The sequence below is a fragment of the Nomascus leucogenys genome, chromosome 5 (genome assembly GCF_006542625.1).
Source record: "Nomascus leucogenys isolate Asia chromosome 5, Asia_NLE_v1, whole genome shotgun sequence".
Classification (NCBI taxonomy): Eukaryota; Metazoa; Chordata; class Mammalia; order Primates; family Hylobatidae; genus Nomascus; species Nomascus leucogenys.
In genome coordinates, this window is record NC_044385.1 from 6381697 (window position 1) to 6408710 (window position 27014).

At 37.7% G+C, this 27014-nt stretch overlaps 1 protein-coding gene across 1 annotated transcript in view; it reads right to left on the reverse strand.

Annotated features, from left to right (window-relative positions):
* Positions 1 to 22157: 22157 nt before the first annotated feature.
* The window catches only part of WDR64 (WD repeat domain 64), a 156053-nt gene continuing 151196 nt past the window's right edge, over positions 22158 to 27014 (reverse strand). Inside the window, exon 28 of the mRNA XM_030812610.1 lies at positions 22158 to 22681. Coding sequence (XP_030668470.1) covers positions 22598 to 22681 — 84 coding nt within the window. The 3' untranslated portion in view covers positions 22158 to 22597. The remainder of the gene's footprint in view (positions 22682 to 27014) is intronic.

The window sequence follows — 27014 nt, forward strand, 5'->3', positions numbered from 1 at the left end:
GCCTTTCCCATTCAGCTAGTAATGGTTCTTTCCATTTCAACTCTGATAGAGAGGTAGTGATTCTTTCCTAGGAAGGTGTCAGCATACACGTAAGAGTAAACTTTATTTTTATTTTTATTTATTATTTATTTTGAGACAAGGTCTCTGTTACTCAGTTTGGAATGTAGTGGCATGGTCATGGCTCACTGCAGCCTCTATCTCCCAGGCTCAAGTGATCCTCTCATCTCAGCCTCCCAAGTAGCTGACACTATAGGCACACCACCACGCCTGCCTAATTGATTTATTTTTATTTTTTGTAGAGATAGATTCTCAGTTTGTTGCCCAGACTGCTCTCGAACTTCTCAGCTCAAGCGATCCTCTTGCCTTGGCCTCTCAAAGTTCTGGGATTACAGGCATGAGCTACGACACCTGGCCCAGAATAAATTTTCTATGTGTGACTATTTTCCTTCCCCCTCTCAATTCCGTGTTTAGATTCTCTTCGAATAAACTTTTCATCTTATTCTATTATGGATTACAGTTAGGCATGCCTTTGAACTGAATCAGTATTCATGGGAGAAATGATTTTCTCCCCAGGCAGAGTGCCATGTGGGTTTGTTTCTGTTTTTGAAAATACATCTGAAGCTGTTCCTACCTTATGACCTAGAGTCTCAGAATTCCAATTGGTGATGCAAAAAGAATATTATCAGTTGCCCAACCTGTTTTTAATTTTCTCTTTGCTATTGCAAGAGTGGAAGAAATGTGAGAAGAATGAATATGGGCAAAAAATTGACAGTTGTTGGGATGTGAGGTTTGTTTTTTTCTCTCTTTCTGGTTAGGCTAGTTGTGATCACTTGGCAAAGGGCAGCATAGAATGGAGAAGAAGGATAGGGAAAATGTTAGAATATGTTTTGTATATAACATTTGCAAGGTAAGAACAAAGTCGTGTGAATGCCTATGTGCAAAGAAGGTGAAAAATACAAATGCAGATATGTATATGTATATTTATATTTATTTAGACACATAAATATGCATTAAACAAATATTTATACATATATTGCTAAGCATTTCTACATGCACTATTTAATTTGATCTTCATTGAAAACCCTAAGATGCAGGTATTAGTGTAATTTTCATATTGTAGGTGAGTCAACTTGTGCACAGAGAACTTAAATAACTTTCCGAAAACCAGGTATGGTCAGAGCCAGAATTTTTTTTTTTTTTTTTTTTGAGACAGAGTCTCAAAAAGGCTGGAGTGCAGTGGCATGATCTCGGCTCACTGCAACCTCCGCCTCCAGGGTTCAAGCAATTCTCCTGCCCCAGCCTCCTGAGTAGTTGGGACTACAGGTACGCACCACCACACCTGTCTAATTTTTGTATTTTTTAGTAGAGATGGGGTTTCACCATATTGGCCAGGCTGGTCTCAAACTCCTGACCGCGTGACCCGCCTGTCTCAGCCTCCCGAAGTGCTGGGATTACAGGCATGACCCACTGCACCCAGCCCGGAGCCAGAATTTTAATCTGGAGAGGCTAATTCTAGACCTTGTGTTCTTTACCACAAAGATAAGTCTGATTTAGCTGTGTGGATGGTGAGGGTTGAGAGGTCAGGGAATTTCCTTGAGGATTCAGCACCACTTGAGGTAAGTGTGGGTGGCTAGTATGATCTTCAGATGAGAGTAGATCCACTTGGTCAGTCCCCTCTAGAAAAACCTATGGAAGAACCAGAGACAGTCCTGGAAACCCAGATGTAAAACAAATTCTGGTTCTGACTCGAATTGGCCTGGCCATTTGAACAGAAGAGAGATTCTATCCCTTGGACTGTTTTGTGGACACCATAAAATTGTCACATGGCACTGGTAAGTATGAAGCATATATTTTTTCTATTGGTCTGATTTCTGATCCAGTTTTACAAATAACCACTGGCAGTATTCCTTACCATTCTGCTCTTATCTTCACAAGAACATAAAGTAGTAAAATTAATAAACCCCTTTATTTTAACTCTTGCTTCAGCATATAATTTTCCCCATATGCGGTCAGCTATCTATAAGATGTGCCTAATATCAAGATCCTTTGTTTCACATTGTAAAAATCTTTTGTTTCTGCCTTCTTCCAAATGTGTATCTCTTTTTATCTATGAATAATTAAGTCAGTATGGCAGAACAATAATTTTTCCAGGCAGTGAACAGAAATGCAGAAGTGGAATTTACTAGCCAAACACTGCATCTGAGTCATTATGCCACAAATAAATTATGGGCATGCATGAGCAATACATAAACTTATTCGTTCAATTTGTTCTGACATCATAAGACATTTTAAGGAAACGTTAGAGACTTTTAGCTCATTTCTATTCATTGAAAAATTTTACTTAGCCACCTGTGCCTCTGTGCTTTCTTCCAGTCTATGGCCTTTTTTTGTAGAAAAAAAAAATTCTAAAAGTAGATATGCCATTCCTTTTAAAATCAAATGCCTTCTTCAAAGAAGTTGCCGTAATAGAAATAGTAAGTAGTACAGATGGTATAGCTGTAAATTAAAGTTTATTCTGACTTAGATACCACATGCAATCATCTATTATTTAATAATAGAAAAATAGGGACTGGGACTGGTTATATAAACATGAATCCTTTTAGTTGATCTCTTTCATCTCTACCTGTCTGTATTTCTCAATCTTGCAGACCCTGTATGCATTGTTTTTGTCTTCCTGTTTTTAATGTCATGTGAATTTCCTATAAAAATTGCAGAATTGTTTTCATTCAGCTTAAGACAAATATTTCTTTCTTTCTGAATCCTATACAGATGATGCCTGTAACTGGCAAGAAGAGGCATATATTTGTTACAGGTGGAACGTTTCCCACGCCCTTGTGTTACTTGTACTGACTTCCATCACCGCACCTCTAACACGTTGTTGCCCATATCTGATTCTATCTTTGTTTCCTTTCTCAGGCAATAAGTATCTGAAGGGCAGAGATCATCTTTTTTGTTTTTTTCCCTGTGTATTTCTAGTTTTTCATGCAATATTTCTTGAGAAAATTAATGTCCCATGCCATTCCTTACCTAGTTATTTATACATTGAGAAAAAAACTGATGTCTCTAAGAAAAATATAAATGTAAGCAACTCATAAATAGGTAAGTTAACATTTTGGGGCATCCACGATATAATACTACTGATAGTTAAAAGAGGTATAAAGAAAACACTAGACATGGTCCTTTCTTTAAGGTACTTCTAGACTAATGAAAAGAGAGGGCTCAAAAGCACATGTCTACACAATGTACGAGTATGTATTTACCAAAATAAGTACAGTCATCCTGTACACAAACACAAGCCATACAAATGCAGTCTATTTCACAATTAAGTAGGCAATATTTGTATTGTGTTATTCCTGAGATATTTTGAATCCCAGCTATTTTCTACTATCTAGCAAACTTCTAGCCATTTTCCCCCAACTATCCAGTTATATGTTTAGTAGATGAAACATATCTTCAGTGTTAACCTGTAATATAATTCAGAAGATGTATCCACTATAAAATATAATATATATTTTCAGTGTGAAATAAAAATAATATATGGGATATCAGATTCTCTCTACCCTACTTACTAAGATAGTTTGGCTAATTGCAATCTGACCTGAATTCAAAGCTTTTCCTTCCTTACCATTGCTCCCAAGAGCTTTTAAATTATTCTGCTCTATTCTTTCTGTTTTCTTTTTCAGCTCTTTCCTCAACACACACACACACACACACACACACACACACACTTCACTTACTTTCCCACTCCATTCTCTCACCTAACTTTACTGTGCCTTATCCTTTCTTTTCAGCCTTTTGAAGTATCAGATAGTCTGACAAACTGATCCTTCTGTATGTGTTCACAGGACAGGGATGAAGGTTCTATGTAAGGCATATATCAATTTCAACACTTAGGCATCCAGCAAAAACGTTTTCATTGGATGAGCCAGGAGGGTGCTATTCAGGGGTAATTTTTCAGGTAGCAGTCTGGTGGAGGAACCCCTCAAATGCCACTGTGGAAGATTATTTTCTTAACATATAGGTAGCGTTGAATATCTGGATTCAGGAATGACATGACTGATTTGATACTGGAAGACTTAACAGGCTGGAATAATACTGAACAGCTTTATAAATAGGAACATCCATTTATTTGATTGATGAGAACTGTGCTCACTGCAGACACCATTCACATGCATTGTGACAGAGGCCCTCTTGTCTTGACTGTATCCTGACAGGGAGTCTGAATAGTCATTTCAACAGGTGACTTTTTTGCTGACAAAGAGCACATTCTCAATTATCCATGAGATGTCCATCATCAGCTTTTCTTTTATGGTCAGGGAGGTCGAGTGAGGTCCAAATTCAGACCTCAAGGTCTGCCATGTCATAGAGCCTTAGGCTTGGAACTCACCTCACAGATCATGCAATAAAACCATAGTCCATGTGGGAGCACCTCTACAACCCTTCTCCTTGAACACTAATAATCTGCCAACCAGAGACCAGAATATAACAGCAAGGAATATTTCCTCTCAGTTTCAGTAGAGCCTAATATGCTGCTTTGATCAAGATAAGTATTAACACATTATCTTTCACAAGATTATTTGTCTGTGTACTAATATGTCATGGAGAAGTTATGGTTGCATTATTTGTTCGTCAAATTTAGTTACCTATTATATATGTTTCTATTGTTTCATGTAGTTTTCTGAATATAACACTTATGGTTTTCATTATTACATTTCAAATCTAAAATTATTGGTTTAGAATACATTTATTGGTTTGGTACCTATGCAAATTTCAGTCACCATATACATATTTATTTCAAGGTAAGTAAATACATGCTTCTAGTAAATATTTTAAGATTTTCACTTAGATTAAAAGAAAAGGAAGAGAAACATCTCTAACTGGCTGGTACCATGGCAGGCACTGTATGTACCTTAATTTATTTAATCTTCCCATAAACTTGGGAGGAATATTCTGTTCTGAGAATATCCACAGGGAAACTGACTCCTGCAAAGGCTGAGTAATGTGCTCAGTCACACGGCTAGCAAAGGAGCCACTCAGGATTTGAAGCCAGGTCATTCCAACTTTGTTCTCTCTACTATCTGATGCTTCCTCTTTCAGTACTTTATGGTACTCGGCATCTCCACTGTGCACAGACTTTCTGGGAACCTCTGTTTAACAATTCTTTTGATGAGAAAAGGAAGGCTGCCACCTCCACCTCTGTTCCAAAACAAAAGGAAGAAAAAAAGAACCCACTCTCTGCATCTTATCTGCCCATCACTCTTGCAATCCCATATCTTTCTTTCTGTTTATGGTAGAACAGCTTGGAGGAGTTGATATCTCTGCTTCCTCACCTCCTGTTGCTCCTCCTGGGTCCCTGCAGCTTACTTCTGCTCCCACGACTCGCTTTTTAGGTCACTCCACTCCTCTTAGTTCTCAGAACTTAAAGGTAGTTCTCAGAACTTAAAGGACAGCTTTCTGCTCTTAAATATTTGACCTTGGAAAATTAACAGTGTTAACCATTCGTTCCTTCTTGAAACCCGCTCTTTCCTCATCCCTGTGAGTTATTGTCTCTCTGGTTCTCTTTTTGCCCAACACCTGTCTTGCCCGCACTCATCCCCAGACTTTTTCACTACCTCTTTTTGTTTCATCTTTTCCTTGCATTTCAGAAATTTCTTAGAGTTTTCTGCCCTTTCACTTTCCCCACTTCTGTTTTTCTCATTTTATTCCATGTATTTTCTCTGTGACGTCTTGCCCTCGCCACAGTCTCAACTCGCTAAATATATCTGCAGTTCCAGACTTCATTTGAAAGTACATCTCAGTGTGTGTCTCAAGACACCACATTCCCAACCCACTAGCCCCCTTCCCATTGCCTTGCTCAGCACCCTCCCCAAGCCCCCAAACAGTTGATTGCTGTGTACGAGGCAATAATATAATACTTTCAAATTCCTCCTTTATTACTTCATGTATTATGATGATTTATTTACACATCTTCACCTTCTGTGGTTGATTAGCTACGAAAAAGCTCATGTTCAATGTTTACAATAGTTTCTTCCACTTTAGCATAGTTTCTGGGCTAAAGTAGTTCAGTGAATGTTTATTGAATAAGTGACTAATACTGCAGATAGGTCTTTACAGAATCAGTTGAATCATTGTGGAATAAATCTGGAAGCACAACAATAAAACTCCTTTCCAGCTCAGTTTTCTGTGATCCATGAAGATAACCTGAATTCCTGAGATGAAAATATGGGTCACCTTTGTTGAACATTTAAGTATGTCACTGAGGAACATTGCTCAGTTGTTGACAGAAGTTGGTCTCAAGATCTCATCCCAATGACAAAAGTTAAATAAGCTTAGCTTTGACCACGATGACTCCATACCAAAGCCCACCAGAACACAGTAGAACGTTCTAACTCAGGTCCATTAGTTCAGTCCCAGTGCTCAAGCATACTGACCATAGAACCGTAAGGTTACGACAAATGTGATTCATTCCCCCAGTTCCCTTGTCGGGTTTTTTATTTTTATTATTTTTGATTTATCATGATTTTAGTAATAAGAAATGGAGTAAAGGCATTGCAGAAGCCTTCATTCCAGCTTTGCCATCCATGACACCCGCCTTTTCTCTTCTTAGTCCTGAATTCATGCTTATAATTATCCCCAGTAGATTTGACTCAGTCTATATGGCATCACTGTGGTGAGTCAGAAAGCTCTTAGGCCTTACGAGTAGCCTTAAAGACTTATATTTCTTTACAACCCCATTTCTCAAACAAAAGTCTGACTATTATAGAGACGTTTTTCTTAGTCTTTTTTTTTTTTTTTTGATACGGAGTTTTACTCTTGCTGCCCAGGCTGGAGTGCAATGGCGTGATCTCAGCTCACTGCAACCTCCTGTTCCTGGGTTCAAGCAATTCTCGTGTCTCAGCCCCTTGAGTAGCTGGGATTATAGGTGCCTGCCATGATGCCCAGCTAATTTTTGTATTTTTGGTAGAGACAGGGTTTCACCATGTTGGTCAGGCTGATCTCAAACTCCTGACCTCAGGTGATCCACCCACCTCAGCCCCCCATAGTGCTGGGATTACAGACGTGAGCCACAACACCCGGCCTTCCTTAGTCTTTTACGGAATACAGCTGAATTGGATAAGATATAATTGAACGGGTGTTTCTCGCTATAGTCAATCCGTCAATAAGCACTGATTAAGCTCTTAGAGTGAGCAAGGCATTACATTAACACAGTAGGTAATCAAATGAAGAAAAAAATGTGGTTGTTTTTTAGAACGTCTGCATGTTGACTCATTTAGAATTTGATCACGTTATGTAATAACTAAGTTGGTCCTAACCACCTAAAGCTGTCTGCACATCATAATCCCCTTGATATCTTTAAAATAATAAAGATGCATTAGCACCACACCAGACACAGCTGAATCAGCATTTTTAGAGGATTGGGCCTGAAAATATGTATTGTGTTTTTTAAAAACCCAGTTCTCAGCTGGTTCTAATGCAGCCAATGGAATCACTGGTTCAGATTTTATCTAGGTAAAATCCTGTTGAGATAGTTGGATATGGCAAAACCAAAAGAACCATATGAATTTATGTCTACATTTTTAGTGACCCAATTTTTAGAAATTTAGGTAAATTTGTAGTTTATAATTTTGGAAAGTAAAACCTCAGAGAAAAGAAAAATGTAAGTGCATTTATTTTATCCTAAATGCAATGTCTGTTTTTTTCTTATGTGATTTATATACAATTTTCTTATTATACTGGAGTCATTCATGATTCAGTTTTGCTAATGAGTGCTAATAGGAAGAGCGTCTGGCATATTGGAATAGAATTAGTTATAGCAATCATGAAATTAAAATCAAACAACAAATATTATCAAGTGCCTACTGTGTACCAGGCATAGCGTACAAATCACAAAAAAAAAATTTTAAGCGGAAATGAGCTATTTAAAAAGTGACACCATGGAAAAGCAATGATTTATAAGTAGTAGCATAATATCGGAGTGATTTTCATAATCCCTCTGATTCAATCAAGGCAAATGGAATTAAGTCTGTAGTATTCAAGCTAATACCATTGATTTTGGTATTATCAATTTTATTTCTTTACTATTCATCAAAATGAACTTCAAAGATCTTCTAGAGATGCATACATTTAGCAGGGTGTTCATTAGTTTTCAGTACTCAGTGCAATGGTTAATTTTAATATGTCAACTGGACTGGGCTAAGGGATACCTAGATAACTAGGAAAACATTATTTCTGGGTATATCTGTGGGGGAGTTTTCTTAAGAAATTAGCATTTGAATCAGTAGACTAAGTAAAGATCACCCACACCAATGTGAATTGACATTTTTCAATCCTTTGAGGGCTGATATAGAACAAAAATGCAGAAGAAGGGTAATTCCCTCTCTGCTTGAAGTGGGACATCAGCACTCCTAGCTCATCGACCTTTGGACTCTTAGTTGGGACTTATACCATTGCCCTTAGTGATCGCAGGCCTTCAAAGCTGGATGGGAACTACACCAGTAGCTTTCCTGGGTTTCCAGCTTACAGATGCAGATTCTCAGGTTCCATAATGGCATGAACCAATCTGTCATAATAAATCTCTTTCCATAGGACCTTTGGGGTTCTGTTTCTCAGGAGAACCGTGGTTAATACACTTCGGAAAGTAAATTTACTGAGTTCCAAGGCAGCTAAGATAATATAGAGGAGGAATAGTAAAGAATTGAAGGTCAGAATGCTGATCCATGACAATTAACCCAGGAGCAAAATTTAAATTACTCCTTTGGCCAGAGATGAGGTATGGCGAGGGGTAGAGGAATAAGAGGAATAAATGAGTTGATTTTGGTATAAGTCATGCTGTATGGGGGAAATAGAGGGAGTGTCTTTAAAGGAGGGTGAAAGAAAATGATACTTGGAATTCACAATGGCATTCTATACTGATGTTCTAGAATCTAGAAAGATATGGTACTCTTTGAAGTAGATGGGGTAGGGGAAGGAATTGGAAAGGGGTGAGACTTTGATATTTTAAGTGTCTGAAAGCAGATTAACTTTCTCCCTCTTCAGTATCAATCAACAATTTTGATATTTTAATTGAGAAAAATTTAGAAGTTTCATAACCCTTCCTGTATTTTTAAAGAGTAAATAAATTGCATGGTTAGGTTTTCAACATAGCAGCCCAAACTCCAGAAAATTCTTACGTAATAACAAATAATATCTAAAGGAAACTTACTCCTATAAACATAATAAAATATTTATTTTGGGGTATTTTCTAATGGTTGCATATTTATTATAGCCCTCCTAAGTGAGTTAGTAATAACACATTCTCCTTTATTGATTATATATCTTTCAAAGTAATTCAGTGGGATTGTATTAACAAAGAAGAATTCATCATGTTATGACAAATTCATTCCCCAAGTTCTTTTTTTTTTGGCTTATCATGATATTAGTAATGAAAAGGTTTTGAAATCTTATCCGTTTACTCTATATGCTTATTTATGTTGAAAGATCTGAGTTTATTTTTGAAAACTCTTGAGGTTTTATGAGTCTCATTTTGTAAAGAGACTTCTTATTACTTCTTCAGTGGCAAGTAAATACTTGCCACTGAAATCTGTTTTTTTTTTTTTTTTTTTTTTGAGATGGAGTTTCACTCTGTCACCCAGGCTGGAGTGCAATGGCGCGACCTCGGCTCGCTGCAACCTCCGCCTCCCGGGTTCAAGCGATTCTCATGTCCCAGCCTCCCAAGTAGCTGAGATTACAGGGTTATGTATGCCATCACACCTGTATATTTTTGTATTTTTAGTAGAGATGGGGTTTCACCATGTTGGTCAGACTGGTCTGGAACTCCTGACCTCAAGTGATCTGCTCACCTTGGCCTCCCGAAGTGCTAGGATTACAGGCATGAGCCACTGCACCCAGCCCTGCCACTGAAATTTGGATTTTCAAGTAGACTTTGTTTTATTTTGGTTGTACTTTATAAAAAATGGGTCAGCTTTGAGAGAAGCTGACACGATCATTCATGAAAGGAAGCTTATTCAGACACGATCATTCATGAAAAGAAGCTGGAAACTTAGAATAAAATTTGGAAAAAAATTGTGGTTTTTGGTGTAGTGGCTGGCATCTGTAATCCCAGCACTTTTGGATGCAGAGGCAGCAGGATTGCTTGAGGCCAAGAGTTCAAGACCAGACTGGGGGAACATAGTGAGACCTTGTCTCTAAAAAAAAAAAAGAAGAAATCCAGATAATATTTAGGGCAGTTAAACTACTCTGTATGATACTATAATGGTGGATACATGTTCTCATACATTGGTGCAAACCCATAGAATGTACAACACCAAGAGTGAACCCTAATATGTGCTGTGGACTCTGGGTGGTAATGATGTGTCAATATAGGTTCATCAGTCATAACAAATGTACACTCTGGTAGGGGATGTTTATGATAATGGGGGCCATGCATGTGTGGGGGTAGGAGTAAATGGAAAAATCTCTGTACTTCCTCTGCTCTATTTTGCTGTGAACCTAAAACTGCTCTGAAAAATAAAGCCTATTAAAATATGTATATATATAAATATATATATATAATCATCCATCCATATAAACCTTATCCCCAAAAAACTATGTTAATTTACAAAAATGCGTGTAATACAAAAGAATATAATAAATTACTTGTGCAATCTGGGCCAGAGGAATATTTGTGCAAGAATATAAAACATAATCATGTTCTAAAAGCATTGCTGAGGGGAAGATATAAATTTGGCTCTGCATTTTCTAAGTTTTCAGAGAAAAGAGGAAACAACATCCAGTTATAGTAATTATGGTGTCCACAAGATCAAAGCAGATTAGTTCTCTAGACAAAGCACAGCATTTCTTAACCCTGAGACCCAAGGGAGGATTCTTGAGTCTTTGTGAAGACTCTGAGGTGGCCAGGTGTGGTGGCTCGTGTCTGTAATCCCAGCACTTTGGGAGGCTGAGGCAGCAGGGTCGCTTGAGGACAGGCGTTCGAGACCACCCTCAGCAACAAAGTGAGATTCTGCTTCTACAAAATAAAAAAATTACCCAGGCATGGTAGCTCATCCCCTTAGTCCCAGGCTTGGGAGCAGAGGCAGAAGGATTGTTTGAGCCCAGCAGGCTGCAGTCAGCTATGATGGTGCCACTGCACCCCAGGCTGAGCAACAAAGTGAGACCTTGTTTCAAAAAAATAATAATTTTTAAAAAGACTCTGAGTGATCTAGGGATGATGTAATCACCATTGTATCCCTGTATTAAGTACAACAGCAGGTTCTGTTTGGCTGTTTATTACAATGTCCTTCAATTTAGGTTCAACAAAGCTGAAGTAAAATTTAGTAAATGTAGTTCAATGAGTTACCAAAATAAGATAATCCGAGTATTCAGCTTTCAAACAGAATAATATGATTCAAGAGACAAACCACACTGAATTGCCTTTCCCATATGTTGAATTGTTCTATTAAGGAATGAAATAAGAAAAATTAAGTTATAATAGAAAGTTACATAGAAGAATAACATAAGAAATAGCCTCCTGTATGCTGTACAAAATTATAGCTTTGTTTTCATCCTTCTGTCACTGTAATAATAAATATCTCCCTGAAAGAAAGCAAAAGCCATTGAGAAGATAATGAATAAGGATGTTCTCCATAATATGGAGCTCACCACAGGCATCAAACTCCAAAGACCCAATATTGTACTTTTTTTCTATGTGTTATTTAACACTTGATAATCAATTTGGCTGCTGATAACATAGCTTTTGAAGAGGTGACTGGTAGGCATATTGAGTTTCTGGTTAGCCTAGGAAAGAGGGAACAAGCAGGGGAACTGAAGAGGCTGGGAGTTCAGTAGCCCTCGTTACAGGTGATGGATGTGTTGCTGAATTAAAAGACTGTCTACCAGGCGTGGCGGCTCATGCCTGTAATCCCAGTGCTTTGAGCGGCTGAGGCGGGTGGATCACCTGAGGTCAGGAGTTCAAGACCAGCCTGGCCAACATGGTGAAACCCCGTCTCCACTAAAAATACAAAAAATTAGCTGGGCATGGTGGTAGGTGCCTGTAATCCCAGCTACTCGAAAGGCTGAGGCAGGAGAATCGCTTGAACCTGGGAGGCGGAGGTTGCAGTGAGCCAAGATCACGCCATTTGCACTCCAGCCTGGGCAAAAAGGGTGAAACTCCGTCTCAAAAACAATGACTACAAAAAAGAGACCGTCATTAGTAACTCAGATTGTCTCTCTGTTCGTCTCTCTGTTCTTCCCTCTCCACTGCCTTTACTCACCACAAAAATACAGTGTAAATGGGCTAACTAGTGACACACAAATAATTTCATTTCCTGTTTCTTCAACTGTAATGCAATGGTTATAGGACAAAAGTCATGCGACAGGACAGCTCTAAATGAGCAGCCACACCATGCCACATACAAGAAAAAAACACATGAGATCAGTACATTACTTTGTGGTTTTTAAGACACTGAGGTAAACAGGGCAGGTGACACTCCTATTTCCAGGTAAGAAAACTGAGGATCAGGAAGTTTAAGTAACTTCTCTGCTGTCACACAGCTTGTGAGTCAGAACAGGCTGGACAATGAACAGTGATGTCCTAATTCCAGGCCTGGTGATGTTCCCGCTACATCATGTGTATCAAGCTGCCACTCGCTGATACTTACAGGTGCCTACTCTATGCAGGCACTGTTCTAGACCTTGGGGACGTAGCACATGATCTAACCAGAGTTCCTACTCTCGGAGAGCTTGTCTTCTAGGGAGGAGTAACAGATAGTAAGAAAAATAAGCAAACGATGTTATGGACTGGCACTAAGTACTATAAAGTACGAGTAAGGAGGATGGAGAGCTTATGGGTGCATGTGAAGAGGCAGGTGTGGAAGGTGCTGTTTCAAATAGAGATGGTCACATAAGGATTCTCTTATAAGGTGACATTTGAACAGAGATCTGAAGGAAGTGGAGAAATGCCCTGGGGGAAAATGTTCTTGTTTTCTACCAGATATGCCGGCCAAAGTATATAACTGTCTTTTCTGATACCTGGCTTATATTGAAAGTACATGCTTTGTCCTATATATTTTAGACTTTTTTTGTCTCATGTAAAAATTATCATTTGTGATTATTATCACATTGGTAATTATTTTTTTTTTTTTATTATACTTTAGGGTTTTAGGGTACATGTACATTGGTAATTATTATGAACTGTTTCCAGCTTGGTGGGAGTAAAATCTGGTAGACTAAATCTAATTATGTCATCCTAAAATATAATAAGATATGGCAGAAAATATTGAGGCCACAGACAGACAGGTGGGTGGGCTTGGCCTCAAAATTGGGCTGAATTAAATAGCAGATGGGGTTTCAGGATATTATAGAATAAAGATAGCCAGGGTTTTATAGCCAATATTGAATCCTCTGCTAGATTTAATTCAGTAACTCAATTTCATCAGATTTCTAAAAGTGTAGTTTCCCTGCTTTCAAAAGGTTTATAATGTAGTTTCACTAAAAACAAACAAAAGAACAAAGCAAAACACTCGAACATATAAATAAATTAAATAACACATGGTGTATAGCCGAGGTTCATTGTCCAGCCTGTTCCAACTCACAAGCTGTGTGACAGCAGATAAGTTACTTAATCTTCACTGGGAACTAGGAGACTCTTGGCCGCTCTGTTCAAGCACTCAGGGTCTAGTTAATATTTATTCCTTATTTCGCCCCAGTATTAAAAAATAATATCCCTTACTCTGTAGTCTTGAATTTCTCTGTTACACAGAGCTACCCCGTGATGACATGCACCTCCTTTGGTCTTAAAATATTTGACCCTCTCCTTCACCCTCCTAGTTCAGTACTTCTTAACCCTGGCAGTAAGTGAGGAGCCCTTACCTGGAGAGATTAAAACAGTAACAACAAAAATGATGCCTATACCTCTTCCCTGAGATTGAAATGTAACTCTCATCCCCAGCCCCCATTAGTTTTTTCCTGCTGCTATAAAAAATAACACAATCTTAATGGCTTAATAAAACACGAACTTACTATCCTAGAATTCTCTAGGCCAGAAGTCTGAAATGAGTGTCCTGGGGCCAAACTCAAGGTGTGGGCAGGACCATGTTCCTGCTGGAGGCTCCAGGGAGTATCTGTTTTCTTGCTTCTCCAGCTTTAAAGGGAGCCCACATTCCTGTGTGGTTTCTTCTAGCTTCAAAGCACCTCACTCCAACCCTTCCTTCTGTCACCAAATCTCTAGGTATTGCCTTTAACTCTCTCTCCCCCTTCTCACACTTTTGGGATTACCTTGGGCTCACCTGACTAATCCGGGATAATCTCCCCACCTCAAAATCCTTAATTTAATCAATCTGCAAAGCCCCCTTTTCCATATAAGGTAACGCATGCACAGATTCTGGGGATTAGATGTGGACATATTTGGGAGAAATTATTCTATGCATCCCCTCCCCGCCCCCCTAACACACAGGAAGTGTGATTTTGTGAAATTTCCCCTTGTGATTCCAGTGTTCAGCTATTTGAGAATCATTGTCTTAGTTGATATGCAGAATCTATACAATTTTTATGTTTTTGTTATCTATTGATGCAAGAGGACATAATACTAACAACAACATTAAGAATAATGATAATGGCAAGCACTTGACTACTGCTTCCTATGGGTAGGACACCGAGCATTTTTAATATATTAACTCATTTAATCTTCACAACAACTCTGTGTATTAAGTACCACTCAAATGCCAGGAGGAATGAAATGTCACATGACATTTTTCGCCTGGCCCCAAATCAGTCCAGTTTAGGACGTCACCAAGTAACTCTTTGGCAGCCTTCATCCTTCTCTCATAGCTCATTATTTAGAAATAAAACACGAAATTAATAAGAGAAACTAGTCTATTTTTTTAAAGGTACAACATGCAGTAATTCTAAACATCAGGTCATGAGAGCAGTTTTGTTCTATTTTTAGTGTTGTAACATGTAGTTTTGAGGATTTTTTTTTAACTTTCATTGGTAAATATAGCATAGCTACAGATAATTGAACAAAACATAGATGTAAAGCTTAATTTATCATCACCAAGGGACCGTCACTGTAGCCATCAGCAAGTCAAGAAATAGAATGTTCCCAGCAGCCAGGAGGCCTCTTCCATGCCACTTGTTTATCATTCAGTTTCCATCAGAGGAAACAGTGAGGGCTGCTACAGAATGTGGGATTTCTTACGAGGGTTTCACCTTACACAATCGTGGTGGCTTGGTGAACAGTTTATATACAGCTGTTGCTTCTGGGTCTTATGCTGGCTCTGAAATGAACAGGGCAGGCAGTCTGGCCTAGGAGTTGGAAAAGCTAAAGAAGAAGGTCTGGGGTAGTTGTAAGAGCAGAGATTGCCTCATTCCCAAGTGATTGAGGAAATCGGGGACAACATCCACTAAATGCAACAGTACTTTGCACCTCCCTTTTGTGCACAAAAACATATGGCTGCTGTTTCACTTCTGCCTTCCATATTATACCCAGGTTCAGGTAGCCTGTGCTAACTTAGAATTGCATGGAAGAAAATTCTGGATAAAGTGGTTAGTTACAGCTAAGCTAAGTTGACACAGTACAAATCTACCATACCGCCTCCCAATAACTACACTTTCCTTCTGCTGAAAAGATAACCACTATCCCAATTCTTATTTATTATTATTATTATTTTTTTTTTTGAGACAGAGTTTCACTCTTGTTGCCCAGGCTGGAGTGCAATGGCGCAATCTCGGCTCTCTGCAACCTCCGCCTCGGTCCAAGCGATTCTCCTGCCTCAGCCTCCTAAGTAGCTGGGATTACAGGCACCTGACACCACGTCTGGCTAATTTTTGTGTTTTTAGTAGAGATGGGGTTTCACCACATTGGCCAGGCTGGTCTCGAACTCCTGACCTCAGGTGATCCACCCATCTCAGCCTCCCAAAGTGCTGGGATTACAGGCGTGAGCCACCGCTTCTGGCCTTATCCCAATTCTTATGGAAACCACTTCCTTATGGTTTCTTCCATCTCTCTCTCTCTCTCTCTTTCTTTCTCTTTCTCTTTCTTTCTTTCTTTTTTGCTTTTCTTTCTTTCTGTCTCTCCCCCCTCCCTCCCTCTCTCTCTCTTTCTCTCTCCCTTTCTTTTGTTTCTCTTTCTTTCGTTTCTTTCTCTCTCTTTCTCTCTCTCCCTTTCTTTCTTTTCTCTTTCTCTCTCTCTCCCTTTCTTTCCTTTCCTTCTTTCTTTCTTTTTCTTTCTTTCTCTTTCTCTTTCTTTCTTTCTTTCTTTCTTTCTTATACGATGCATAATTATTTATTTCTAAACATTTTAGTTTTCTATTTTTAAAAAAATTTAAGTGGACTCCTTTAGCTTGGGATAATTTGTGTCTGGCTTCTGTTCAACACTGTATTTTTGAGATTCGACCATGTTTTATGCATAATTAATTTATTCATTTTTATTGTATTCTGTTATTTGAATATACCAAGAGTTATTTAGCCATTCCACCACTGGTGGACATTGAGATTGTTTCCAGTTCTGAGCTGTTGTGAATAATGTGGCTAGAAACATTCTCTTACATGTCTCTTGGTATACATGTGCACATATTTCTGTTAGGTATACACCAAGGAGTGGAACTGCTGAGTCACAGGATGTTTGTTTGTCAGTGTTAGTAGATAATATCAAATTGTTTCCCAAAATGACTCAACCAATTTACACGTCCAGCAGAAGTCCACAAGAATTGCTGTTGTTGCACATCCTTGCTGACATTTGGTATTATTTGTCCTTTTAATTTAAGTAATTCTGAGGGTTTTGTAGTGGTATAGTTGTGTGTGTGTGTGTGTGTGTGTGTGTGTATGTGTAGTTTTTTTAACAGACTTTTTTTTTAGAACAATTTTAGTTCATAGCCTTTCCCAATATCAGCATCTCCTACCAGAGTGATATATTGTTACAAGTGATGAACCTACACTGACACGTCTTTATTATCCAAAGTCCATAGTCTCTATGTTTAGGTTCACACTTGGTGTTGTACATTCTGAATTTGGACATGTATGAAATATATGTATTCACCATTGTAGTGTGACGCGGAGTAGTTTCACTGCCCTAAAAATCTGTGCTTCACCTATTCATCACTCTCTCACTCCCTAACTTCTGGCTACCATTGATCTTTTGACTGTTTCCATACTTTTGCCTTTTCCAGAATGCCATATAGTTGGAATCATACAGTATGCAGCCTTTTCAGAGTGGCTTATTTCACTTACTTATGTGCATTTACATTTCCTCCCATCTTTTTATGGCTTGATAGTTCATTTCTTTTTAGTGCAGAGTAATATTTCATTGTCTGGTTGTACTAGTTTATCTATTCACCTACTGAAGGACATTTTCGTTGCTTCCAAATTATGGCAGTTATGGATAAAGCTGCTATAAACACCAGCATGCAGGTTTTTGTGTGGACATAAGTTTTCAGCTCATTTGGGTAAATAACAAGAAGTGTAATTGCTATATAGTATGGTAAGAGTATGTTTAGTTTTATAAAAAAAACTGCTAAGCTGTCTTCCAAAGTGGTTGTGCCATTTTGCATTCCCAGCAGCAATGAATGAGAGTTCTTGTTGCTTCACATCCCCACCGGCATTTGGTGGTATCAGTGTTCTGGATTTTGGTCCTTCTAATACATGTGTAGTGGTATTTCATTGTTTTAATTAGTATTTCATTGATGACATATGATGTTGAGCATCTTTTCATATGCTTGTTTGCCAATTGTATATCTTCCTTGATGAGATGTCTGTTAAAGTCTGGCTCATTTTAAAATTGAGTTGTTTGTTTTCTTACTGTTGGGTTTTTTGTTTGTTTGTTTGTTTTGAGACGGAGTCTCACTCTGTCACCCAGGCTGGAGTGCAGTGGTGCGATCTCAGCTCACTGCCACCGTAACCTCCACCTCCTAGGTTCAAGTGATTCTCCTGCCTCAGCCTCCCAAGTAGCTGGGACTACAGGGATGCTTCACCATGCCCGGCTAATTTTTGTATTTTTAGTAGAGACGGGGTTTCACCATGTTGGCCAGGCTGGATTCGAACGCCTGACCTCAGGCAATCTGCCCACCTTGGCCTCCCGAAGTGCTGAGATTACAGGTGTGAGCCACCACGACTGGCCTACTGTTGAATTTTATTATTTATATTTATTTATTTTGAGGCAGAGTCTTGCTCAGTCGCCCAGGCTGGAGTGTAGCAGTGCAGTCTTGGCTCACTGTCGCTGCAACCTCTGTCTTCCAGGTTCAAGCAGTTCTCCTGCCTCAGCCTCCCGAGTAGCTGGGACTACAGGCATGTGTCACCATGACTGGTAATTTTTGTATTTTTAGTAGAGATGGGGTCACCATGTTAGCCAGGCTGGTCTCGAACTTCTGGCCTTAAGTGATCCACCCATCTTGGCCTCCCAAAGTGCTGGGATTATAGGCCTGAGCCACCATGCCTGGCACTGTGGAGTTTTAATAGTTCTTCTTATATATTAGATAACAGTTCTTTATCAGATGTGTCTTTTTGCAAATATTTTCTCCCAGTCTTTGTCTTGTCTTTTCATTCTTTTGACAGTGTCTCTTACAGAGCAGATAATTTTAATCTTAATGAAGTGCAGTTTACAAAGCCAGGCATGGTGGCTTATGCCTATAATCCTAGCATTTTGGGAGACTGAGGTGGATGGATTGCCTGAGCTCAGGAGTTTGAGACCAGCCTGGGCAACATGGCGAAACCCTGTCTCTACTAAAATGCAAACAAGTAGCAGGGTGTGGTGGCATGTGCCTGTAGTCCCAGCTACTTAGGAGGCTGAGGCACAAGAATTGCATGAACCCAGGAAGTGGAGGTTGCAGTGAGCAGAGATTGTGCAATTGCACTCCAGCCAGGTGACACAGCAAGACTCTGTCTCCAAAAAAAGAGAATCTACTTATGAGGTACAGTTTATCAATTCCTTATTTCATAGATTGTGTCTTTGGTGTTGTATCTAAAACATCATTACCAAATTGAAGGAAATTTAAAATTTCTCCTGTGTTACCTTTTAGGAGTTTTACAGTTTTACATCTTACATTTAGGCTTATAATCCATTTTGAGCTAATATTTGGGAAGGATGTAAGGTTGCATCTGAATTCATTTTTTGCACATGGATGTCCAGTTGTTCCAGCACCATGTGTGGAAGTGTATCTTTTTCTCCATTGTGTTATCTCTGCTCGTTTGTCAAAGATCAGTTGACTGTATTTATGTGGGTCTGGTTCTGGGCTCTCTATTCTGTCCCATTGATCTATTTCTTAAGTCTGTTGCCAGTACCACACTGTCTTGATCACGATAGCTTTATACTAAGTCTTGATATCAGTCCCCTGACTTCATTCTTCTTCTTCAACATTGTGTTTGCTATTCTGTGTCTTTTGCTTCTCCATATTAGCTTTAGAATCAGTTCCTCAATATCCCCAAAGTAATTTTCTGGGGTTTTTGTTGGGATTGCATTGAATTTTTAGATCAAGTTGGGAAAAACTGACATCTTGATGATATTGAATCTTCTTACCCATGAACATGGAATATTTCTCCTTTATTTAGTTACTTGATTTCTTTCATCAGTTTTGGGGTTTTCCTCATATAGTTCTATATATTTTGTTAGGTTTTTGCCTATTTTGCCTTGTATTGTGTTTTTAATTTCAAATCCACATGTTCATTCCTGGTAAATAGGGAAGCAATTGACTTCTGCGTATTAATCATGTATCCTACAACCTTGGGTATAATTGATTATTAGTCCTAGGAGATTTTTTTTGTTTTTGGTTGAGACTTTCATCTAATATGGTTCTGATTAGCATTACCTTGATTAGCATTAAGAAAGTTGAGCACTTTTTAATATATGTATTGGCTATTTGCATAACCTCTTCTCTGGAGTGTTCATGGTTTTTTTTGTTTTTTTTGTTTTTTTTTTTTTTGCCTATCCTACTGGATTGCCTTGATTTTTCTTATTGATTTGTTGGAGTTCTTTATGTATTTTAGATATAAGTCCTTTCTTAGTTATAGGTAATGAAAATCTCTGCCATTCTACAGCTTGCCTTTTCTCTTTCTTAATAGTCTCTTTTTGGTAAACAGGAATTTTAAACTGTAATATAATTCAATTTACCTATCTTTTCTTTTGTACTCAGTGCTTCAAGAGATCTTGTTAGTTTCTGTTTTTGCCTTCTTGAAACCATCAGATCATTATGTGAAGAATTGTGGTCTCGCCTCTTTGTGTTTTTGTTTTGTTTTGTTTTGTGTTTGAGACGGTTTCACTCCCTCACTCAGGCTGGCGTGCAGTGGTGCGATCTCAGCTCACTGCAGCCTTGACACCCCAGGCCCAAGTGATCCTCCCACCTCAGCATCTCCAGTAGCTGGAACTACAGGCCTGTGCCACCACACCCAGCTAATTTGTGTATTTACTGTAGAGACAGAGTTTTGCTATGTTGCCTAGGCTGGTCTTAAACTTCTGAGCTCAAGCGATCCTTCCACCTCAGCCTCCTCAAGTTCTGGAATTACAGACTGTAATCTGACCCCTTGGCTCTTTGGAGATGAGAGATCACACAGAAAGAGAAGTCCAGCCAGTAGTCAGCATCAAACACAAGGAGGCCATCTTAGACCATTTAGACACTCACTGCAGTTGTGTGAGTGGCACCAGGTGAGACCAGAAGAAATGCCCAGGTGAGGCCAGCCCAAATTGCTAACCCACAGAGTTATGAACAAATAAATGATTGCTATTTGAAGCCACTCAATTTTTTTGATTGTTTGTTATGCAGCAATAGATGACTAGTATAGAAAGAACTTACATCTTTACAACACTGAATCCTCAAAGCCATGGACATTAATATACCTTTGCATTTATATAGAGTTCCTCAAAGGTTTCTCTAAAATGTTATATTGATTTCTTCATTAAACTTTTTTCCCTCTTTTAATATGGAAAAAAATGAAAACACTCAGAGAATTTGAAAGAATTCTTTAATGAATACCTATATTCCTACCACCTAGATTCCATAATTAATGTGGTTTTAGATATGTTCTAACACATATCCATCTATCAGTCCATCCCTCTATCCATTAGTTCATCTTATTTTTTTGATTCATTTCAAAGTAAGTGGAAGACACTAGTAATCCTATTAGCGTGCATATCAATGAGAATATTAGTTTACAATTCTTAATGTTTTGAAAAAATTTACATACAACAAAATGCAGAAATATCATCCAATAAATTTTGAAATGCACACCTAGCTGTATAACCCAAACTTTATTAAGATAAAGAACATTACCATTCACCCCAGAAAGTTCTTTCGTACCCCTTCTAAATCTCTAAATCTATCTGTGACATTTGCCCTCTCTCCCAGAGGCTACCATTGTTTTAATTTTTTAAACTGAGTATTAGTCTTCCCTGTTGTAGAATTTTATAAACGTGGAATCATACAATATGTATTCTTTCTGTAAAGTTTTTTTGACTTAACATATTCTTGAGATTGGTCTATGTTAATGCACGCATTAGCATTTTATTCCCTTTAATTGCTGAAGATTCCATTGTCCTACCCTACCATAATTTGTTTAGTCATTCTTGTGTTGTGGAAACTAGGCTTTTTCCAATTTTGAGTTATTATTAATAAAACTTTTATAAAGATTCTTGTTTATTTTCTTAAAGTGTATTTTAATATTAATATGGCTATATTGATTTTCTTGAGGTTAGTTTTTGCATCATACATCTTTTTTCATTCTTTTATCTTTAAGAGTTTGGTGTCCTTGTATGTTAGATGTGTTTCTTGTAAATAACATATAGTTGGATTTTTTTTTATTATTGTACTTTAAGTTTTAGGGTACATGTGCACAATGTGCAGGTTTGTTACATATGTATCCGTGTGCCATGTTGGTGTGCTGCACCCATTAACTTGTCAGTTAGCATTAGGTGTATCTCCTGGATTTTGTTTTTTTAGTCCATTCTGACAACCTTTTAAACTTGCATACTTAACCTATTAAAGGTTTCATAATTATTGATATATTTAAGGTTAAATCTACCATGTTAGTATACTTTTTCTATTTCTATGACCCATTTTTCTTCCTTTCCTTGCTTTCTTTTATATTTATCTGGAGTCAGGTCTGGACTACATATAAATAATTTCTGACTTTAAGAAACTTAGGACATTTTCTTCCAGATAATATTTCTCTGAATGAAGAAGACAAACATCTAGAGATCGGACTGGTACATTTTTCTTTTTAATAATTCTCTTTGTACAACACATAGCATGACTTGAAAGTGGCTTTTACTGCACATGTTCTGACACTCATTCTGGCTGTGGAGTAAGGTGACCAATGGGAGGAAGTGGAAAGCTAAACATTGATAACCATATTATTTTAGACCTACTAATGCTGTTGATTTCATTTGTTTTCTTATGTGTCGGTTTGCTGATAGTAAATAAGAAACATCGTCTAAACTTCTGGCTGCTTGCTGCTTGCTTGGTATTCAGAGTTGAGATCACCAGAACTCCCTAAGCAATCTTTCCCATCAATAGGATGGCCTGACACTAGAGGTGACTGATAGTGTCTGGTGGTTTCTCCCTCTCATCCTGAAATAAAGAGCAGGTATCATCCAAACGTTGCCATTTTATGTGCAGCAGTCATTTCTGATTTTTTCTCCTTACTTGGGTATAGCTGGGAAGAAGGAAGAAGCCAGATTTATTTGTGGGACTAAATTTTTTTTCAAACTTCTTCTTCGTGGTGCCTGTGAAATAAAGAGCATGTCAGTTAGTAACTGGCATTCTACTGACATACACAATTTTCCAGAGTCAAGTTGTATTGCTAATTTACATAGATATTTTAATCCTCCTAGAAAAAAATGAATAGTTATTTACTTAACAATCCTATGTGACTTCAAGATAAAAGTGTGTTAAAAGTAGGAGGTGGGGCTCCTGAAGGATGCGGTGGACAAGCAGAAGCTGAAGAGCTACTTAACTGGGCAGTTATCCATTCTGGGACTCAGCTGCACAGTGTGGAAAGGGTTGGGTCAAAACAAAACAAAACAAGACTTGGTTAATTAATAATTAATATTGTATATGTGCTGCTGAAGTGAGCAAAATTAATAATATTGTAGATTAATAACATCAGAGTCCATTGGCTCATAGGAAAATAAAATCAAGTGATTATCAGTCACACAAATGAGGAATAAAAGTTTGGCTTTTGTTGTGTTCTGCTTTGTTTTGAGACAGGGTCTTGCTCTGTCACCCAGGCTGGAGTGCAGTGGCACCATCACAGCTCACTGCAGCCTCAACCTCCTGGGCTCAAGCAATCCTCCCATCTTAGCCTCCCAAGTAACTGGGACCACAAGCATGTGTCACTACGTCCAGCTGATAAAAGTTTGTTTTGCCTTGATTATTTTTGGAAGAAATAGGTATAAAAATTTAAACTAATTTGGTTTAAAAATTCGTATCGGTAATGTTCAACCAATATTCACAATACACGTCAATTTGATTTTATGGTCTATTATGGGGAAAAAGAAAGAAGGAAGAAAAAGAGAAGAGGAGATGTAGAGAGTTATAAGGAAAGGGAGAAGAGTGAGCTCCTAAGGTCAAGATTCAACCACTTACGGATCCTTTAAGCTTGGACATTAACAGGTCACATGACTACTCCTCTTTCTCCCACAGACAAGGTAGGAGGCTTAGCTCCCTGGATCAACCTGCTAAACCCCAGCAAAGGGAACTTTCCAAGCTGCACAGATCTTTCTTTTATTTTCTCTTTTTCTTTTTCCACTTGTTTTAAAAGCTAATTCACTATTTCATTCAGCAAAGGTTTCTGCAGTGTCTCTTATGTTCTCGACATTGGCACTGCAGCACAGAGTAAGTTAGGCAAAGTTTCTGCCTTCATGGATCTTACACTCTAGTGGGATAAAGGCAATAAAAATGACTTTTTAGGGGAAAAATTAAGCTATATGAAAAATACTTTTGGAAAAAATGAATTTTTATATGATACAATGTCATGTAGTTATCAGAGCTATGAAAAAAATTAAATCAGTGAGGAGACTGAAAAAGATGGGAAGGGTGGGGCTCTCTAATATTCATTAATTGTTAATTCTCATAAGGTTATTCTGACCAGGAGAGACCTAGCAGCTCACCCACCTCTGAATTATGCTGCATTGCATTTAAGTGTACAGGCTCTGAAGTTAAGTGACTGGATTTATCCCAGCTCTATGACTTGCTTTTTTTGTAATCTCAGAGGAATTACTTATCCTCTGTGTTTCAGTTTTCTTAGTTGTAACAGGAGGATGATCATTGCAGCATATCTCAAAGTGTTGTTGCAAAGATGAAATGAAAGCGTGCATAGCAAATGCACAGTATCATACCGGGCAACATTGATTTGAAAATAAAGTTTTGCTGTTATCATTAGAAATATTACTGAGTTACAGTTTATATATTCTTTTAACCTAAAATAAAATTGTGAGAATTTTTCTGTCATTAAATACTTTTTTTTTTTTTGAGACAGTTTCATTCTGTCACCCAGGCTGAGATGCTTTGGCATGATCTTGGCTCACTGCAATGTCCACTTTCCAGGCTCAAGCGATCCTCCCACCTCAGCCTCCCAAGTAGCTGGGACTACAGGTACGCACCACCACACCCGGCTAATTTTTTTTTTTTTTTTTTTTTTTGTAGAGACAAGGTCTCACTGTGTTTCCCAGACTGGTCTCAAACTCCTGGGTTCAATCAGTCCAACTGCCTCAGCCTCCCAAAGTGCTGGGATTACAGGCATGAGCCACTGAGCCTGGCCTGTCATTAAATACTTCGGAAAAACTATGGCGTATGTTTTCACATATACCATCTTTCACATAGACACTTTTGCATGATTGGATGTGTTTCCACAATTTTGAAAATGGGTTACACTTTCCAAAGTTCACTTTCTTCCCTTCTCTTCCTACATTTAAACTGAAAAGGAAATATAAACTCATGTTCTGATTTATCTTTTGTTGTACCGTGGTTAATATTTTATAATGTGTTGTTTAATTCTAAAGAGACGTATAAATGATTTAAAGAAGTTCATATTCAGAATTAGCATTTCTATATTTAAAAATAATAAGTCAAAAGAGACTAAGATATCTGTTATTGAAGCTTTTACTCAAAGAACTTTCTTCCAACTGTACTGTAAGTTCCTTAATCTATAAATGGATTCCTGGTGCCCAGAACAGTGCAGGGGACATGATGAATATTTTAAGTTATTCCATAAATATTTGTTTCATAAAAGTGAAATTTCTCCCCCTAAATTTCTGACGTCGTTTTATGCCCACCATTTTGGAAGTGTTTTTATGAAACTAGGCACTTGGTGCCTAACTATTGATTTTATTTCATCCACGATTTTTCCATTTAGGCTCTTTGGAGTTCTAAAATTGTTGACAGTTAACATACTGGTGCTTTAATCTATCCCAGTTTCCAGATTTTGTCATCTTACTAAGTGCACAATTTTCTAAAAGGGTCTTAATTGTATATTGGAAACCAATTTTGACCCCCCTGGCCACACTTAACTATTTCTTTTAGTAAACCAGAAGAGAGTTTTATGTCAGGATTTTTCAATTTAAGCAAATTAAGGCACCTATTTTCTATAAACAAATGAAGACATCTATTCCTTTTGTCTTTCTGGTGTGATCGACGATCTATCAGAGTGATTAAGAGAAAATAAAGGATCTGTCAGAACATCAGGTTATTTAAACATCTTAAAAATGTCTTTGTGCTTGGATAATTTATCATTCTTTATGATCTCTAATAAAATTAATTATAGCAGAGTCAAATTCTGATTATTGGAGTGTAGATTAGTCTTTATGTAGATTAACTGTGAATAATTTTTAATTTCATATTGTGTTCCCCCTGGTACCTAAGACATATTTGGCCATCTTCTTTCTGTCACTTAGTATTTACTTAAAGAATGTAAAGTATATTTAACATCAGATGAGATAAAATTTAAATAAGAGTGCAAATAGGCATAAAATACATGAATTATAAAACTTAATGCACAGAGTCGTGCAGAAAAAAATACAAATACTTTCTTTATTACCTTTAGATTTGGATTTTTTTTTTCATTTCCAGGTCTCTAGACAAGGTTTTGGATTATTTATACAACTGGGTTTCATCAATTACATAAAACAATTAAAAGTAAATTATATTTTTTTAACAGAAAACTCTTCTAATACCAAAAATTCTTACTCAAATAATTGTCAGAGTTGATGATTAACAGAAATTATTCATATTCTCATTAAGTGCACAAGCTAACGTTATTATGGCAAAGTTTTCAATATTAATTAAATAAAGCAGCCTTGAATATTGTTGTTGTTGTATTTGTTATCTATTACTGAGTTAGGCTCAATCAATAAAAGCCAACTCCTTTTTAATTTTAATCTGACTTCATAGAAAGAGACTTATAAAAAATTACCATGTGCTATATCTTCCTCCTAAATGTTTGATCTATTTTAATGACTGGATAAATGGCCACAGGTTAAGTTAGGCCCCTGAAAGCTTCTAGAACTAGTAGAAGAGTGTTAGGTTATATAGTGATAGCTGTGTAGGCTATCATGGTTTAATTGAATGAGCATGGAATTTGGAGTCAGAGTAGGCATCAGCTTATCACTTCATTTGTATATGATCTTTGGTAAGGCACTTGACCTTACTTTAGGCTCCATTTTTTTCCCAGCTCTAAGAGAGTCTAATAGTTTCTTTGTTCTTATTGTGAAACTCAAATGAATCATTTATAAAATCACTGCAAACTATAAAGCATCGCATGTTAGTTATTTTTATTAATACTTTAGAAGAATTCTTGCAGCTAAGACAGAAACTGATTGATGTCATGGCTTTACTCTGTAGGTACAACCAAATTAAGACACAAGGATGGTTACACAGCCCTCCTGTATGTCGTGTCAAATCTCTTAGTTTCTAGAACAGCTCAGTGAATTTCAGTCATAAAGCTCTAGATAAGTTCATTAGCTCAGGTTTATTGATCTTATTTGATTTTTCTCTCTCTCTGTCCAGCAAATTCATGATTTTCATCTCACTGAGCTAAAACACACACATCTGGAATATTCA